The sequence below is a fragment of the Rosa rugosa genome, chromosome 1, assembly GCF_958449725.1.
Source record: "Rosa rugosa chromosome 1, drRosRugo1.1, whole genome shotgun sequence".
NCBI lineage: Eukaryota > Viridiplantae > Streptophyta > Magnoliopsida > Rosales > Rosaceae > Rosa > Rosa rugosa.
In genome coordinates, this window is record NC_084820.1 from 61,332,766 (window position 1) to 61,351,034 (window position 18,269).

The 18,269-nt window shown below is 36.9% G+C and overlaps 2 protein-coding genes across 4 annotated transcripts; both read left to right on the forward strand.

Moving 5' to 3' along the window:
• Positions 1–5,234: 5,234 nt before the first annotated feature.
• On the forward strand, positions 5,235–15,107 carry LOC133725905 (histidine kinase 2). 3 transcript variants are annotated; one of them, XM_062153309.1, is made up of 16 exons: positions 5,235–5,415; positions 5,563–5,617; positions 5,686–6,257; positions 7,185–7,448; positions 8,028–8,540; positions 9,340–9,615; positions 10,261–10,430; positions 10,561–10,773; positions 10,884–11,070; positions 11,188–11,239; positions 11,328–11,557; positions 11,659–11,757; positions 11,994–12,658; positions 13,247–13,750; positions 14,163–14,591; positions 14,812–15,107. In XM_062153309.1, the coding sequence occupies exons 3-15, from the start codon at positions 5,949–5,951 to the stop codon at positions 14,410–14,412; spliced, it is 3,732 nt and encodes a 1,243-aa protein (XP_062009293.1). In that variant the 5' UTR covers positions 5,235–5,415; positions 5,563–5,617; positions 5,686–5,948; the 3' UTR covers positions 14,413–14,591; positions 14,812–15,107. The 3 variants fall into 3 exon arrangements, with proteins under 3 accessions (XP_062009293.1, XP_062009292.1, XP_062009291.1); XM_062153308.1 differs by having other exon boundaries at positions 5,235–5,617; XM_062153307.1 differs by having other exon boundaries at positions 5,563–6,257.
• Positions 15,108–15,760: 653 nt separating this feature from the next.
• LOC133743741 (glucan endo-1,3-beta-glucosidase 1-like) lies at positions 15,761–17,304 on the forward strand. Its single transcript, XM_062171774.1, has 3 exons — positions 15,761–15,883; positions 16,032–16,289; positions 17,082–17,304. The coding sequence occupies exons 1-3, from the start codon at positions 15,826–15,828 to the stop codon at positions 17,114–17,116; spliced, it is 351 nt and encodes a 116-aa protein (XP_062027758.1). The 5' UTR covers positions 15,761–15,825; the 3' UTR covers positions 17,117–17,304.
• The last annotated feature ends 965 nt before the right edge of the window (positions 17,305–18,269 follow it).

The following is an 18,269-nucleotide window of genomic DNA, read 5'->3' on the forward strand; positions in this document are numbered from 1 at the left end:
CCCGGGTTTCTTTTATTCAGTTGGTTTTTTTGTTTTTTTTTTAATAATGTGCGGCAAAAGTTGGAAACGTTTAGTTGTCAGAAGTAGCTGTCGTGGGCCCCGCATTCTCAACTTCGTCACGAATAACGAGGACCTGACTCAAAAAAAAAAACGAGGACCTGACTCAAAAATCGTAGCCGAGGATTTGGGTTTTGGCGCCTTCTGAAGCCTTAGTACGAAAGCTAAGACCATGTTTCGCTGTGTACCTCGAGAAAAATAAAGATACTTTAATGTTATTTTGGATATTATAAATAAGGAATTTTTGTAAAAGAAGGGCAAAATTACGGCTAATAAAAGGGCTAAGTATCTAGGCATTCATAATATTGTTTTTTTTTTGAAAGATCCAATTGACTCTTCTCTATTAGTCCTTCGTATGCAGAAGAAATTAGCTGGTTGGAAGGCTAATACTCTTTTTAGGGGAGGTAAGTTTACATTACTTAAAGCAAATCTTTCTCGATTACTTGAAATGTTTCAAGTGTTCTTCTAGGTTTACTTTCCGACTAGATATTGAATGCTGAATTTTTTTTATGGGGGCTCTTTTACTAGCCATCCTCCAATTGCTTGAAGTTAGGTATGTACTCTTAGGCCATGTTTGTTTCCCGGAAAGTGGGCATTGGGAAATGAAACACTTTCCTTTCGTGCGTTTGGGACAGCCAAGGAATGGAAACACTTTCCCAAAGGAAAGGAAAAAGTGAGGGAAATTGGTTCCCTCCCCCCCCCTCCGGAAACACTTTCCCAAAGGAAGGGAAATTGATTCCTTTCCTTTCCACCAACCAAACATGGCCTTAGAGAAAAGAGTGGTTTAACTAAGCTGACATGGAAAGTTCTCACTTAACCAACCAACTGTTGGGTTCGTATTATCAAACAAAAGTATCTTAGGTGTGAGAGCTTTTTCTTAACTAAATTGAAAGTTCACCAGTCTCTTGCTTGTAAAGATATTTTGGATGCTCGCTCTCTTTTACAACAAGGTATGCATTGGATAGTTGGTAATGGTCAACACATTAATTTATGGATCTTTAATTAGTGTTGTCTTTGATGGGTCATTCTCTCTGTCTCTAGCGAGCTCGTAATCATTTGATTTTCCATTCTAGATCTCCATTTCCTACTGAAGTTACTCATGGTGCGTCCAGTCTTTTCATTTGTACTCTCAAGCAGTCAAGCTAATCCATCTATATATTCCTCGTCCTCGATCTCCAGGTTATGCTTGCATCAAATGGTGTCCCCCTCCCCTTTGGTCCTTGAGGCCAAATTTTGTTGGTTCTATCCACCTCATGAGGCAGATGCTAGATTTGTTGTTCGGGACTCTAATGGCCAACCGACCCCTATTTGCTATGAGTAAGAACCTTGGCTACATGGATATTTTGTTAGCTGAAGCTCTAGCGCTTCAAAAGGGCTTGCCCTACCTTTCTCTCATAACCTCTCGGTCTTTAATTGTTGAAGGGGATTTCAAACTTCTTATTAATTGATGCTCTCAATAATCAGACCGTATCTCAACCCTTTGGAGAATCAAGTTTGTTGTTCAAGACATTAAGAAGCTGGCTTGGCATTTTGCTTCTATCTCCTCTTATCATATTTGGTGGGGAGAATTTTTCGAACAGTACATGAACTAAAGGTCACTGTGAATTAAGGTTCCTAACTTTACACTAATTACATTTTGGTACCTGGACTATAAATCCCGACTACATTTATATACACGTCGTTAATAACACCGTTAGTTGGCATGCCACCTGACATATTTTCAATGGTAAACTTGTCTCTTGACTATCCACCTTTAGAAAGTCAATTTTTTTTAATAAAAAGAAAAAGAAAATTGGTGGTGTGATCTTGACCGTAGATCTACCCTTAGAAAGTTCTTTTTTTTTCTTTTAAATAAACAGGAGAAGAAAATTTCTTGGAGTTGGTTTTCTGGGTCGGGAAACCATGGATCAAAGATCTTTGGGAACTGCGGCCTTCGCCTTTTGGAGGAGATCGATGAGTGACTTGGCGGCGCTGCGAGGGTCAGCAGTATAGAAGCTGAGCCTCGGCTTGGTCTGAAGGAAGAGCTCGAGATATTTGCCGGTGGGGAGCAGATTGAGGTCGCGATCAATCAAAGGAGAAGACATGGACAGAGACGAGGAGGAGGCTCCAGTACTTGTAAAGCTTGTCGGAGAGGGAGTCGATGCTCCATATGGCTGGACGTTTGAGCATTTGAGTGAGATCGGAGGGCGGAGAATTGGTCTGAGACTCAAGGAGTTCGACCAATAAAGGGGATTTGTAACGGATCTGCTTCCCCTCAGGATCCAGATTTTGGTCTAAAACGAGGGCTGGGATTGTTTAATCCCAATCCAATCATACCTTGTTGTTGCAATTTTGTGTGTTTAAGAAAATGTGCAGAAGAAGAAGAAGAAGGTCTATGGAATTTGGAATTTGGAATTTGGAATTTGGAATTTGGATTTTTGCTGTGAATTTGCTTGATCAAGAGTTTCATGGAAGGAGGATGAGCACAAGCTATTTCTGCTTGGATTGGAGCTTAGATTAAGAGAGACCGTGTTTTGGGTTCTCCATTTCTCTCTTTCATTCTTAATTCTCTTTTGATCTTTGGTTTGTTGATTGCAATATCTTTTTCAATCTGAATTCATGAAATATGTGATTTTGCATCTCAATCTTGTTTGCCGAATTCATGAAATATATATGGCTTAATATGTAGTTATGTTTTGCATTTAATTCTTCGTTTGAATTCCTGTTTTGTTTTCTGGGTTGCTGGTATGGCGTGGATGGGGTGTGTGTGTGCGTGAGAGAGAGAGAGAGAGAGTGAAAATACCAAACTACCCTTTAAAAATTAAATAATGACATAAGGTTAACGGTGTTATTAACGGCGTGTATTTAAATGTAGTCGGGATTTATAGTCCAGGTACCAAAATGTAATTAGTGTAAAGTTAGGAACCTTAATTTAAAGGTTCATGTATTGTTCGAAAAATTCTCCCTATTTGGTGAGAAGCCAATGTCTTAGCTGATAATCCTGCAAATTTAGGTCACTCTTCTATATGTAGCCAATTCTCATATCATGCAGTTGTTCATGGAGCGGTCAGGTCTTTTCATATGTACTCTCAAGCTAATTCATCTATTTAATTCTTAATATATACTTTTTTCATGAGAATTATATTGAACAGTAAGATTAATCAAATTTAAAATTAGATAAATTTCTCTATATATCAAAGGCAAGTACCAAAGAAAAATATCCGACTTATGCGAGGAGTACGTAATGGCTGCACATATATATATATATATATATATATATATTATTCCGAATCTTCGCAAGAGTACAATATTCCACCTCTGCTATTCATAGTACTAGTACTAACTACTAAGAGCATCAAGCTCACATAATAGGGAGATAGTAAAACAAAATTGCGACTGTATATGGTCCAAAGGTAGACCTAATGTATTACATATGATCATTTGTACTTTTGCTAATTGCATAACTACAGTTGTCATATGATTAAACACAGTGCGAACACGTCTCATAAGTTTAGCTTACCTAGGAAAAAACTCAAAAAAGGTAAGAAATCAAGAGATAAAATCATTAACATAAATTACTTTGATGGGCAATCTTCATTGGGAGAAGAATGCACATAGTGGTGGGTCTAAAATCCAACTGGATAAAGTGATTATGGAGCCTTACAAAATTAGTGGGCCATAGAATATTGAAGCATTTCTTAGTTATGTACTTAGTAGTTTCTATCACTAGAAGTGAAAAAGGAAAGTAGGGTAGATAAAAAAAAATAGCGAAACATTTGATGCCATTATGTCAAAGTGGATTGAAGCATCTTGGCATGACATACTTTTATGTTTATAAGATGTGGATGCTTCTTTATGGTAAAAAAATATTTTGAATTTTAGCGTTGTTCACTTATTACTCGTTCTTAAAAAGATTAAATAAACGCATTTGATGCAAAATTCAAAACAATAATCAAGTAAAACACTACTATTTTGAATTTAAATTTACTTTTGTTGCAAAAATACGATATAAGGAGAAAAAAAAAGAAAAAAGGTCAATCCTACAAATAACTAATGTCCCACTTGAAGGACAATAACGTGTGTGTTTGGTAAAATAAAAGGAGAGTATAAAAGCAGAAGCCCACTCAATCTAACTTATGGAACAATTCATTTTTTTTACTGTGGCACTTTTAGTTTTAAGTTAAGTAAAATACTCTGTCATTGTTTTTATTACTTTAAGTCTTTTTATAAATCTAATTAACCAAACACTCAGCTATTTTACTTAAATAGTTTATTTTCACATTACAGCAGAAATCACCTTAACTTATAACCACCAGTCGTAACAAACTGGCCCCACCAGATGGGGAAGAATTTGAACAACATTTAAGTTGAAGTTGTTGATGACTTTATTTGTTTTTTGGTGTGGTTGAGTTGTGTCTCAAATTTATGTCACATGATTATGTGGTAGACTCATTAAAAACACTTAATCAAGTAATATAATAACCTCTAATGATGGTCAAACTAATCATGGCTTTAAATTACTTTAAACTTGTGCATTCTCATAATGAAATCATATTCCATTTATTTAACATATGGTGGGTAAGGTATATAGCCGACACACATTTTAATAGATGCCCACATCATTAGTTTATCTCCTTCCAAACAAACCACTGTGGCAGCTTAAGAATCTTCACACACTAGTAGTACACCGTGCATGCTATTGGTGTACCCATTTAATCGTTATCCGAGTAATTCCCGATCTTTTGAACTATGAGTGGAAGGGGAAGCCTCTGCTGCAAAAACCCTCTTCTTCTTCTCTCTCTCTCTTTTTTTTTTATGTTTCCTAACTATAGACCCTTCCAGTTCCAGATTTTTAATCTCACTTAGAAGTAAGTAAGTACATCTGACTGCAGCAGAAACTTCTTTAAACACAGAATGGTGTAGTCTCTTTCAGCTCTTACAAAAAAGTGAAAGAAACCCAGAACTGAAAATTACAGGGAGATGAAAGATCAGAGTTTTAATAAAAATTGAAAATTGGAAAAGTTTAGGTCATAAAAATGTAGGTTTGTTTGATATTTTTGGGGTAATTTTAATTTTAATTTTAGGTCTTGTCTGCTTTTGCTTAAACCTCCCCAACTTTTTATTTGTTTTGGCAAATAAACCTCCCCCCACTTAAGATGATGAGACAATGATGTGCCCAACTTCATATCAACATGCTGGACACCAAAACTGGGAAGAGAGAGAATAAGAGGGTGTGGGGTTTAATCAAAGAAAAAGAAGAAGGGAAGGGACACATTAATTATAATTTCTTTTTTCTTCTTTTCTCTCTCACTCTGATAATTGATTCCAGTTGGAATTTTATAGAAACCAACTCCAGTCCAATCAATTTTTTTGGTGCAGGTCAGGGTGTCTTCTCTCTCTTCTTTCACTGTGGATGCTTCTTTTTGATTGCACAGAACTGTGGGTGGCATAGAAAGAGCCAGATAAAAGAAAAGACACCCATTTTTTTTTTCTTCTCTTATCTCATCCTTAATGATTTCTTCACAGGTCGCCCAAATAATTATCACAAGGGTTTGTTTCAGCTCATTGCCTGACATTATTGGTAGGTATCCTTGTTCAGTGTTGTACCTTAGAAAAGGTGTGGCTTTGATGGGTTTGAATGATTCACAGATGCAAAGAAATGCAATTGGTGTTGAAGTTTGAAGTGGGAAAAAACAGACTAGGTTTGGAGGGTAAAAAGGAGTTGGACCACCTGGCTTTTCAGATTTGGTGGTCTAATTCAGTTGGGCCTCTTGAAACCTCAAGTGGGTTCCATCAGTTTCACTTGTTTGTCACAAAGCATTGATCTTTATGGGTTTGGTGTGCCACTTCTGGTGAACATTTATCTGGGTTTTTAGCTTAGAGGAGTAGTTACATTGGTGTGCTTTAGTAGCATGTATCTGAATTGCAGGGTGTCTGGTTTTAATGGCAGACTACCTGCTAATTTCAAGTTAAACAAGGCAATGGAGCCCTTGGATGGGCCTAATTGTGTCAGTTATTCGAGAAGAAAGCTTCTACTTCTTGGGATTTTAGGTTTTATTACAGTAGTGTGGTTTTTCCTGGGTTTCAATGAGGGACTTCTGGGGATGAAAGAGAAGACTCCAGAGATGTGTGGAGAGAAAGCTCGAATCTTGCAGCAGCATTTCAATGTCAGCAAGAACCAGCTTCTGGCTTTAGCTTCCTTGTTCTCCGAATCAGATCAGGTGCCTCTAAAGAACTTGCATATCTAAGCTCTTTGATTCTGCCTTTTTCTTTAGTTTGCAGCTTATATAGTGCATGCTTAAAGCAAGCGCCCGTTTAGAAATTCCTTAAAAATTGTAAACAGTATCATAAACTAAAACATAGTAGCTTCTTTCTACTGTTCTTCATGGTGTTCCTTTACAGAATTGGCTTCACACCTAGATTGTGATCTTCCATTTGTATGCACTTTGATTTGGGAGTGAATTGGAATGTCCAGAAGACACAAGACTAATTTTGGAACTTGGTTTCCTCTTCTGGTTTTCTAACTTCCCATAGTTGATTGGGGTCATCCTTTTGATTAAAGGAGTTCTAGCTGTACTGGAACAATTCAGTATTCTTATTTTTTTCTCTGAACATACAATGAATTCCTGGTTTCTCGAACACCATAGGTTCTTACAGTACATGGATTTTATGCACTTCAATAAGTGCATACATGTAGGATATATTCTAGCCAAATCCATAGGTTATGCAAAAGTAAATAATACCAAACAATTGTGTATAGGGAGGGCAAAAATACCCAATTGGCACCCACCTTATCTTCCCTCCCTCCTCCCTCTCTTCCTCTCCTAGGTGAGGGGACGGGAGAGGTTGAGGGTGGCTGGTAGGTACCCAGCTGGGAATTTTTGCAATCCCTACAAATTTCCTATATGGAATTGTGATGTGATGCTGTAGTTCTATTCTTCTAGCAATTGTATGACCTAATTTGTGAGTTTGATCAATTGCAATGAAATGGTGGCACTTTAAGCAATCATATGCTAGTAGGCTCCTGAGTCTGTCTCTATGTATCAAGAGAAATGAACTGCATAGTTACAGTAAAATGTGTATGGAAGCTTTTACATGCATGTTGCCCTTTTTTCAGTTATACTCACTAGTCTCTATGTGCATTGCAGATAGCATCCCTTGAATGTAACAAAGAAACAGGACATGGGATGCTTTTAACTGATGGCATTTCCTGTGCTTTGAAGGCAGTATGTTCAGATGAGAAAGAATTTCAAAAGCATCATAAATGGGTGGCAGAATATGTTGAAGCCAAGGACCAATGCCTGGTTCAAGATGAAAACATCCCCAGGAGGCTTGACCTATCAGTGCTACAGGAAAAGTCCTTGGCACACATTCCGCAGTCTACAGTATCTGCTAATAGAATTTGTCAAAAGGTAGAACTTTGACGCTGGGAACAACTCAGATTCCAAACCTTTCCATACATTACATGCATGCGGCTGAGTGCTGACTATGTTATGTGAACCATGAGCATCCCCTCTTGAACCATTATAGAAAAAGAAACAAAATTGTTAACCAGGTTCAACCTGTTAGTCTAGTTTAGTTTTTTACATTGAAGAAAAGCTAAATTTTTATGAAGATAAGGAGATTCTGCACCAACTATAATACTATGTTAAGGGGACACAATGGAATGTAGAAAATAACAGCAATACTGAACAAATGGAAAAAGAAAAGCATAAAATGAGATTTGAAGATCTAAATGGAATCTCATGGGCACTTTTGTATGTTCTTTCTCTTATGATTGCATATCTTCTTTCCAACTTGAGTTATAGCTATGACATGTTGCATGGACCATGCATCTAATATGGATTATGTTTCCATGTGTGAAAAAGTGGATGAGGGATTGTTTATATGTGTATAAACTCTTTAGTATAAATGATTTTACTTGTCTTATCTGGAAAGAACAAATATTGAACTAATCAGAGTTCTTTTCTTCTTGTTTTTGCTTTTATCAGGACAATTTGGGATCAGGGGCAAAGGTAGAGTGCACAAAAGTGGATTCTCAGATTTTATGTTGTTTGATAAAGTGTTGTTCGTGGGTTTTTGTTGGAATGATTTTGTTCTACCAATTGTCTGGTTTTTCTTTGAAATTATGGAGGAACCAGAAGCAGAAGCTGGTTCATGAGTGCCCATGCCAACAGAAATTGGTTCAAGAGCAGCCATTGGGTCGTAAGAAGCAGCCAGAGAAACAGCAACAAGTCGTCCACAGTCCTCCTAAGGTTGCTTGCACGTGGAGGAAGAAACTCCTAATCGTATTTGTCTTATTTGGAGTTATTACGTCAATTTGGTTATTTTTCCACTTGAATGAAAGAGATTTTGTGTGGAGAGAAGAAACACTTTCCAACATGTGTGATGAACGAGCCCGGATGTTGCAAGATCAGTTCAATGTGAGCCTGAACCATGTTCATGCTTTAGCTATTCTCGTCTCCACCTTTCACCATGGAAAGCATCCTTCTGCCATTGATCAGGCATGTCCCACACCTACCTTAAGGTCATTTTTAGGTTATTGGATTATGCTTTCTCAAATCATCGACCAGAACAATAGAATATTTATTGGCACATTTCACTTGCACCCAGATTGCATTGATTGTGAATCAAAACCAGTGTTTTGATAAAGCCCATGTTCATAGAAATAAGCATATTATGACCTGTGTTGCAAGTGAGTTATAGACTCACAGAGTATAATTTTGCAAAACTTTTAAGCACCGCTTCTTCTCTAGGATAGGTAAATAAACTTTTGAGCAACACAGTAAATTAATGTAAACCTTGTTATTCTCTGTGATCTCAAACGTAAATGGTTTTGTACACACATGTGTATGAAAGAGTTTTACATCGGACAATACTGTATTAGTTAAGCAGCACTTGAACGGAATATCATACCGTGGTTCTTACCCTTTTGTGGTTATCCGTGGTTGAAATGTAAAGAATTTGAGAGTAAAGAGAATGGGGTGGTATTTGTCCCATTGGCTTTACCCAGCTTATTAGCTGCTGTTCAAGTTTTAGACTTTCAAGGAGAATTAGGAAGAAAGCAAAAATGCAATGACTTTACTCCTTTGCAGTGCTATGTGGTGGTATTTGTCCCATTGGCTTCACCCAGCTTATTAGCTGCTGTTCAAGTTTTACACTTTCAAGGGAGAATTAGGAAGAAAGCAAAAATGCAATGACTTTACTCCTTTGCAGTGCTATGTGGTCGTGAACGAAGATTAACTTCTTCTTCTTCTTCTTTTTATTTTTTTTTATTTTTTTTTTATTTTTTCCATTCAACAGAAAACATTTGGTGAATATACAGAGAGAACAGCTTTTGAGAGACCACTTACTAGTGGTGTTGCTTATGCTTTAAAAGTTACTCATGCTGAGAGGGAACAATTTGAGAAGGAACATGGATGGACAATAAAGAAAATGGAAACTGAGGACCAGACTCTTGTCCAAGATTTTCTTCCAGAAAGCTTGGATCCTGCCCCTATTCAAGATGAATATGCGCCTGTGATATTTTCTCAAGAAACTGTCTCCCATATTGTCTCGATTGACATGATGTCGGGAAAGGTTTGCCTTTTTTTCTTTGGACACACTCTGCTCTGCTTTGATGAACTGTTTTTTTCTTTTTTTTCTTTTTTGAGCCCCTTCTACTGTACCCCGGGGGAAGTCCTGTGTATGCCCTTACAAAATTAAAACTGTATTGGACCAAATCTTCTCTAGATTAGAATCTGCATATATTATATTTAGTTGTTAGTTATGGCTTGGTGTTTCTGTAGATAAGAATACAATGTGTACCGCTAATGGGATGTTGTACTGATTGGGCTGTGTGAGTTTGAAGACTATGTTGTCTAACCAACAGGATCAACGGTATGTTGATTCTTTTGGTTTGGCATGGTGATATGGTTTTTAAAAGACCTATTTTTGGTTCTTGTGTCGGCCTTTTAATTAGGAAGTGTATCTACGTTCTGCCAGTTGAGACTCATAGTCCATGGTGTCATCAAATTTTGAGAATATGTTTGTGTAAACATTTTCTTTTACAAATATTTTAGTGATTTGCATCTACAATCACTTTTTTGCCAAAGGATGTGTAAACATTTTCTTTTACAAATATTTTAGTGATTTGTGTTTACAATCACTTTTTTTGCAAAAGGATATTCTACTTACCATTAACCATTCTTGCAAGCTGATCTTAAAAATTATTAAACAATATAGGATGACCGCGAGAACATCTTGCGAGCAAGGTCAACAGGAAAGGGAGTACTGACTTCCCCTTTTAAGCTATTGAAATCCAATCACCTGGGAGTTGTTCTTACATTTGCTGTGTATAATATGGACTTGCCTCCAGATGCCACATCAGAGCAACGAGTTCAAGCGACTGTGGGGTAGTTTTGCAACCATTTTTTTTAAATACGTAATTTTTTTATTTATTATTTTTTCATGCCTGTGACTTGTGTATCTTCTTCTTCTCCTTCTTTTTTTCTGCTTAATAATAGCTATAATTCTTTATCACAGGTATTTAGGTGCATCTTACGATGTCCCATCACTGGTGGAGAAGCTCCTGCACCAACTTGCCAGCAAGCAAACAATTGTTGTGAATGTTTATGATACAACTAATGCATCTTCTCTGATCAACATGTATGGAACTGATGTTATTGATACTGGGCTGTTGCACATTAGCAGCCTTGATTTTGGTGATCCACAACGCAAACATGAAATGCACTGCAGGTTAGATATGATACATCAATACATCATCGAGTTTATATATCAGCCTAAATACGTGGAATTGTATATTTTTTTCTCCAATAAAAAACAGTTACTGTACCTTCTGATTGCAGGTTTAAGCACAAACCTCCTTTTCCTTGGACAGCAGTAAGTGCGGCAGTGGGAGTCCTAGTCATTACCTTGCTAGTTGGTCATATTTTTCATGCGGCCATAAGCCGAATAGCAAAGGTAGAGGCAGACTATTGTGAGATGGAACAACTCAAAGTTCGTGCAGAAGCTGCAGATGTGGCCAAATCACAGGTACAATTTATTCCTTTTTGTCGTTTGGCAATAAAAATTTCTCATTCATCGTACAGTTATTTGTCAATAACACAATATTTCTGTATGATCGTGTTGCCTAACTTCTCTCTACTGCAGTTCCTTGCGACTGTTTCCCATGAAATCCGGACACCAATGAATGGTGTTTTAGGTAAGTGAGAAACTCTTTGTGTGACAGTTACTATTTAGCAAAACTGGCAAGATTACATTGTTTGATGATTCTTCCAATCAAAATTCAGGTATGCTGCAAATGCTGATGGACACAAATCTTGATGCCAACCAACAGGATTATGCTGAGACTGCGCATGCTAGTGGAAGAGATCTCATATCGCTGATAAATGAGGTTCTTGATCAGGCCAAAATAGAATCAGGCCGGCTGGAACTTGAAACTGTACCTTTTGATCTTCGTTCGGTGCTTGATAATGTTCTATCACTTTTCTCAGGAAAAACTAATGAGAAAGGGATTGAGGTAAAAAAAAATCTTAGTATAGCATTCTTAGTTGATTCTTGCTGTTGTTAATATCAGTTCTTACAAAGTTATGGTTTTGGTTTTGTTTTGGGTGAGAAAAGTTGGCTGTCTATGTCTCCAATATGGTCCCTGAAGTTGTCATCGGAGACCCAGGACGCCTTCGGCAGATTATTACAAACCTTGTTGGGAATTCAATCAAGGTTAGATATCGTTCCTAATATTTGTTTGGCGATAACTTTCCTTTTTTCTATCCTTATTTGAAACGAAAAGATTCAAAGTCCTAATTGAAAGGATGTTGAAGGTATAAATACCATTTAATTTGCAGTTGAGATGATTTACGGTTTATGATATGTGCAGTATTGCTCCACATTTCAGACATGTTACGCGTTTCATAAATTTAATTGCTGTGCTAATTGTTTGTTTGTTTGAACTGAAGTTCACCCATGACAGAGGACATATATTTGTCTCGGTGCATCTGGCGGATGAAGTGAAGGGTCCACCTGATTTTATGGATGAAGTTCTAAGACAAGGCTTGAATTTAGTTGGAGACCTCTCAAACAAAACTTATAATACATTGAGTGGCTTTCCTGTGGTTGATAGATGGAAAAGTTGGGAACGTTTTAAAACATTAAGCAGCACAACAATGGAGGAACCTGATATGATAAAATTAATTGTAACAGTTGAGGATACAGGTGTAGGAATTCCACTAGATGCACAAAGTCGCATCTTCACGCCTTTTATGCAGGCCGATAGTTCCACTTCTAGAACTTATGGTGGTACTGGAATAGGATTGAGCATTAGCAAACGTTTGGTCGATCTCATGTGTGGGGAGATAGGGTTTGTGAGTGAACCTGGCATTGGCAGTACCTTTTCATTTACTGGGTCGTTTCTGAGAGGGAAGACAAGTTCTCTAGATATGAAGTGGCCTCAGTATGAACCAGCTGTCTCAGAATTTCGAGGACTGAGAGCACTGGTAATAGATAAGAGAATCACCCGAACTGAAGTCACAAGATATCATATGCAGAGGTTGGGAATATCGGCGGATATTGCTTCCAGTCTTGAATCAGCATGCTCTTATCTATCTAGTACGAGCAAGACAAGGTAAGTTTTACCTTTCCAAGAAAGTTCCATATCCTTCACCCCTAAAAGGAAAAAGAAAATTCATATCCTGAAACAAATCATTGCACATGGAAATTTTTAACATTCTTCTATAGCATTTTATTACGATAAACATGAATTGCTTTCTGATATGATTACCATTCACAAAATAATATGTGGACTGGGGAATTTTTTGATTAAGAAGGGAATCATCAAACCCCTGGACACTTTTGCAAGTTTTTTTACAACTTTACTTTTCCTTGACTTTAAACTAAAGGAGCTGGAAAGAAATGTAGGACAATCTTACTGCTACTAACTGATTTTCTTGACCCTGCCCTAAAAGGAGGGAAACTGATTAATATGATCAGTTGGAATATAGAAGAATAAAGAAAAAGTGATTTGGTATATGAAATTTATTTGTCAGCGCATCCATCAATATGACTGGAGAAAAAAAGAACAGAACCATTATTTTCTTTTCAGAAGTTTGATAAAGAAAAGTAGTAATTAACTTAAATTGTATGAAGCTTCTACAAGTTACTATTCAACTTCCGTTTGATTTTGCTAATGCACTGTGAACTATCCTGCATGCAGCCTATCCACATGTTTGGCCATGGTTCTTATCGACAAAGATGTTTGGGATAAAGAAACTGGTGTTATGTTCCATCAGTCAGTTAAAGAGCACAGGCAAAACAGCAGCGTGGAGTCTCCCGTGAACTTTCCAAAGATATTTCTCCTGGCTACCTCCATTAGCTCTACTGAACGTAATGAACTAAAATCTTCTGGTCTTGTAGATAATGTATTGATGAAGCCTCTTCGGTTAAGTGTCTTAATTGCCTGCTTCCAAGAGGCCCTTGTAAGCGGTAAAACGAGGCTTGTGAACATAAAAAAACCAACTCTTGGAAAGTTACTACAAGGCAGGAAGATTTTGGTAGTGGATGATAATGCAGTCAACAGAAGAGTCGCAGAAGGTGCTCTAAAGAAATATGGAGCAATTGTCACCTGTGTTGATAGTGGAAAGACTGCTTTAGACATGCTTAAGCCTCCACACAACTTTGACGCTTGCTTTATGGACCTCCAAATGCCAGAAATGGACGGGTAATCAATCTGCTTGCTCTCCATTCTCTAATCTGTGTTTAAAATTTTAATACAAAAGAAAAGTGTACATATACTAGGAAAGGTGTACTACCTTGCTTGGGCAGCTTATATAAAACTTGATTGCAGCCTCAGTTGGAGTCATTGAGGCCAAATTTCATACTGTGCCTAATGACTCAGTAACACAACTTCTTGTTTCCTGGTTGATATGCGTATGTCTTATTTCCTCAAGTTTAGCAAGTGTGGAGGTCTCGGGTTTTATATCATCATACTATCTTGTTCACTTTAAAGGAAAGTTAGGAAGAACTAAAGATTAATAATTAGGCATTGAGCATCTGTTCATAGCAGATTTCTCCCATAGAATATTCCCCCATTTAGAGTACTGATTGCACTTTTAATATTATCTATATCACAGATTTGAAGCAACTCGTCGAATTCGCTGTCTGGAGAGTGAGGTTAATGAGAAAATTGCATCTGGGGAAGCACCAATCGAGATGTTTGGCAATGTGGAGAATTGGCACACACCAATATTAGCTATGACGGCTGATGTGATTCAGGCTTCAAATGAAGAATGCATGAATTGTGGGATGGATGGCTATGTGTCAAAGCCATTTGAAGAAGAACAATTATATACAGCAGTAGCTAAATTCTTCGAGTCTGGTTAATAGAGGGACTACTATGAATGTGGATTTATGAATGTGGTTTTCCTGGCAGTCCAACCCGATCTGTTTTATTTTGGATCAATGCCCAGAGTGGATCATGGGCTCTCCAAGTAAAACTAGGCACACTGCCATGACCTGGTTGAGAGAAATTCAATCCACATTTTACATTTCCTTTGAATATGGTAAGCATCACTTTCCTCTAGGCATGTTTTGCATGTAAGCATCAAATGCATAGATTATGCATCATGGATTGTGACAATGACTTTTTCTATTAAAATTCTCATTGCTACAGTAGGAAACATTTATGCAGTTCATGCATTTCAGAATATGATAGTATCACCTACACTCATTTTTCAACTATTTAGAAAAATTGCTTAATTATCCCCCATTTTGTTTTTCCAGGAGTACTGAGCATCTGGCCACTGGCAATGCATTTGTGTGTGCATATATACGGGGAGACTGGCTAGTTTATGGTCATTTTTTATGATCATCTGCAAAGGAAAGGAGATATTATGGTGGTTTCTGTACATACTCCTCTTCTGTTTGTTTGTAGATTAGTGATTTTTTTTTTTCCTGTGTCCATTGAACACAGATGTAAAATTGTTGTAATGCCAATATCATACCATTCTTTAACTCTGATGAGATGAAAGATCTTTCATCTTCTCCAGCAAATAAACTGAATTATTCATTTCGTTACAGTTGTTGATGGTTGCTTTGACATTATGAGGGAGAGACTGAATAAGATGGTGATTATAAGGAAGAACTTTTTGTAACCCTGTGTCTACAAAGTACAACGAATGTGACACATCTGTATATTATAGTGAATAAAGAATTTCTTGCGCAATTGCAATTGTCACAAACCTTTTGCCTATTCCCTTTGTTTTGTTGCTCTCCTCACAAACCCTGCTTTTTATTCCTAGAAAATGGGTCACATTTTGACTGACTGGGTGTACTGGATTTGTTCTCTGCATATAACTTGTGCTGGGTTTGCTATTAGTGCTTCTACCTCACCTAATTTTCTGAAATATAGTAAGGCGTTGCACTCAAAACTTCAAAGAGAGTAAAATATGTTGGCCACGATCAGCTGCATTACATAAATACACAGCACGCAGTCATGCACCAGAAAAGTTCTTAATTCTTGCAAATGGTTATACAGATTAAAACTTTTTAAGTGAAACTTAATCAATTTATTTTACTTCATTACCCACTATTTAGTATATTCAACTCATCAATGTATGTCCGCCAAGAAAGAAACTTGAAGGTGTGGTAACTTATTAAAAGAGATCAAAGAATTAAAGCACTAGTTTAATATAATATTAGAGGTATCTCTAGCTATTACACTTCCATTTGGATATAAATAGGTCATCCAAGTCTTAGTTTTTTAGATCTCTCTCTCAAACACACAACAATTCTACTATGCTGATAAGGATAACACTTGCTTTGCTCTTTCTCTCACTAGTTCCACTCAAATCAGGTAAAACTTACCATACCCTTTTGAGTTTCATGTCCATATATATATAAGCTCAAAGCCTCATGGAAAATTTAGGCACGCTATCTAGTATGTTATACTTTTTCAAGCATAGTCTTCTAATGTGTGTGTGCTCGTGCATTGCAATTTGCAGTGGATGCAGATTATGAGCAATGGTGTATCGCCGACGAACAAACCCCGGATGATGAGTTGCAGGCAGCAATAGATTGGGCTTGTAGTGGAGGTGGAGGTGCAGATTGTAGCAAGATTCAGATGAACCAACCTTGCTTTTACCCAAACACTCTTAAAGACCATGCTTCCTATGCCTTCAACAACTACTTCCAGAAGTTCAAACACAAAGGTGGATCTTGCTACTTCAAGGCAGCTGCCATGATTACAGAACTTGATCCTAGTAAGCACTTAAACTTAGTTAACCTTTTGCTTTGGACAATGCATATAATCACATGGTGTGGAGTAAAGATAGGGCAATGTCCATGTGCCTAGATAGAAACTGTAGGAGATTTGGATCTATCATATGATCGAAGCTCAAGAGTTACTAAATTTCTTCACCAAATGATGCGACAATACTTACACTTCGTATCCTAATAGCTTTACAATGCATATTGGCACATTATTTGGTGAGCAAATTTAGAGTTGGGATCTCTTGAATAAGAAATGGAGCAGCTTTCACCAGTTGGGTTTGAGTTGGCTCATCAAGAAAACGAATCTGGGTTAATTTTAGCTGCACACACCAGTGGTTTACCTTTGATTACGCCAAAAAGGATATATATATAAAACAAAAAGGGACCATAATGTGGGATCTACTCAAACTTGTTTGCTTATGTTGTACACAACAATAACAGCACATGTACACTCACATGCATAGTCCAATGTAGAAAAAAAGATTGTTGTGAAGAACATTTTTTCGGGTACAAGGCCAAAATGTCACCTGGAAGTCACATGAATTGATATTACCTCCATCAACTTTAAATAGATTATCTTCAAATGAAGAGCGTAATCATTTTTTTTTTCAAGTTAAACTAGCTAAGGAGTTGGAAAAAATTAAGGCGGGGCTTGCTTATGACCTGTGCCCCGTGCTTAGACAGTAGATTGAATGGAATTGGATGAAATGAGGAAGAGGAGGGGAATTGGCTATAATACAAGGTTGGAGAAAATTGACGATTTTCAAAATGTTTGGCTGCAGGTCATGGCCCTTGCAAGTATGACTATTTTCCCTGATGCAAAGGAAATGGAAGATTTGCTCATGATCAAAATTTTGACTGCTGTGATGTAATCAAATCCTAATAAAGTTTGTAGTAGCTAGTTGACTGTTGCAGCAGGATAAGAAAGATTGGATTTTTCTGGTGTTCGCTTTTTCTTTATTGTAAGCTTGGTGCACAATCTACCAAAAGTAAGGTTTCAAATTATTCTGATCTCTCTTTTTTCTATATGCCTTCAAAGGCACACACTGTAATGGTAATATCTATTTGCAGAACAGTGATTACTAACACTCATTTAGTACATTGAATCCCAAATGAAAAACTTGAATGAATATATGGTACTTCATGAATGAACATGATGATCCCATTTCATGTCAATCTGCTTAGACCTCTCTGAAACTTTGGATTCTCAGAGGATGAGCTTCTGTGAATTACTGATTTCTTTTGTGGGCTTTTGGGGCTTAACTTGTCAGGACTTTGGTTCTTATAATTTAATTCCTAGCGGAGGCTTCACCCTTTCTGACCTTTTAGGGGATTTGCTAGTTGGGTGGGCTGAAGAGTTGTCTAGTATTCTCGTTAAAAACCAGTTTTGAGATGATAGAAGCATTTCGGCTATACTCATACGTTTCAAACATAGGTTTTTATTTTTATTTTTTTTAGTAGAAGAAGGTGAGCCTTTTAATAGTTGAGCAAATAGTACAATAATAACCCGTTCCGAAAAGGTCGTCAGAAAGAGTCATTACTCAGAGTACACATTCAAGCACACCCCTAAACATGGTACACTACACAACACACTCCTAGCACACTCATCTTTTGGATTAAGCTCAAACAATCAAACCTACAAGTCCCGAAAGAAGTTTCTGGTTTTTTTGTGCCCAAAATTAAAAAACAAAATAAAGTAAAATACAAGACGTGTATAGTACACAAAACACTACATACGTGTATTATTAAGACATTTCATTAAATATATCATTAAAAAATTCGGCAAAATACTTTTAATTAATTAATTAATTAATTTTGTAGCTTTATTTAAAATATTAATTTATATTCGCTTTTGTTCAATAATATATGTAAAATACGAAGAAGAAAAAAAATATAAAAATCATGTATAGTACGTGTATAATACTTTTAGCTTCAAAATTATGAGAAATTTAATGAATCCCGTTCAAAAA

Coding starts and splice junctions, on each gene's coding strand:
- LOC133725905 (XM_062153308.1), top strand. CDS start 5,949: ATGTATCTGAATTGCAGGGTGTCTGGTTTTAATGGCAGACTACCTGCT. Junction 7,449..8,027: donor CTAATAGAATTTGTCAAAAG/GTAGAACTTTGA, acceptor TGCTTTTATCAG/GACAATTTGGGATCAGGGGC. Junction 9,616..10,260: donor TTGACATGATGTCGGGAAAG/GTTTGCCTTTTT, acceptor TAAACAATATAG/GATGACCGCGAGAACATCTT.
- LOC133743741 (XM_062171774.1), top strand. CDS start 15,826: ATGCTGATAAGGATAACACTTGCTTTGCTCTTTCTCTCACTAGTTCCA. Junction 15,884..16,031: donor ACTAGTTCCACTCAAATCAG/GTAAAACTTACC, acceptor TGCAATTTGCAG/TGGATGCAGATTATGAGCAA. Junction 16,290..17,081: donor GATTACAGAACTTGATCCTA/GTAAGCACTTAA, acceptor GTTTGGCTGCAG/GTCATGGCCCTTGCAAGTAT.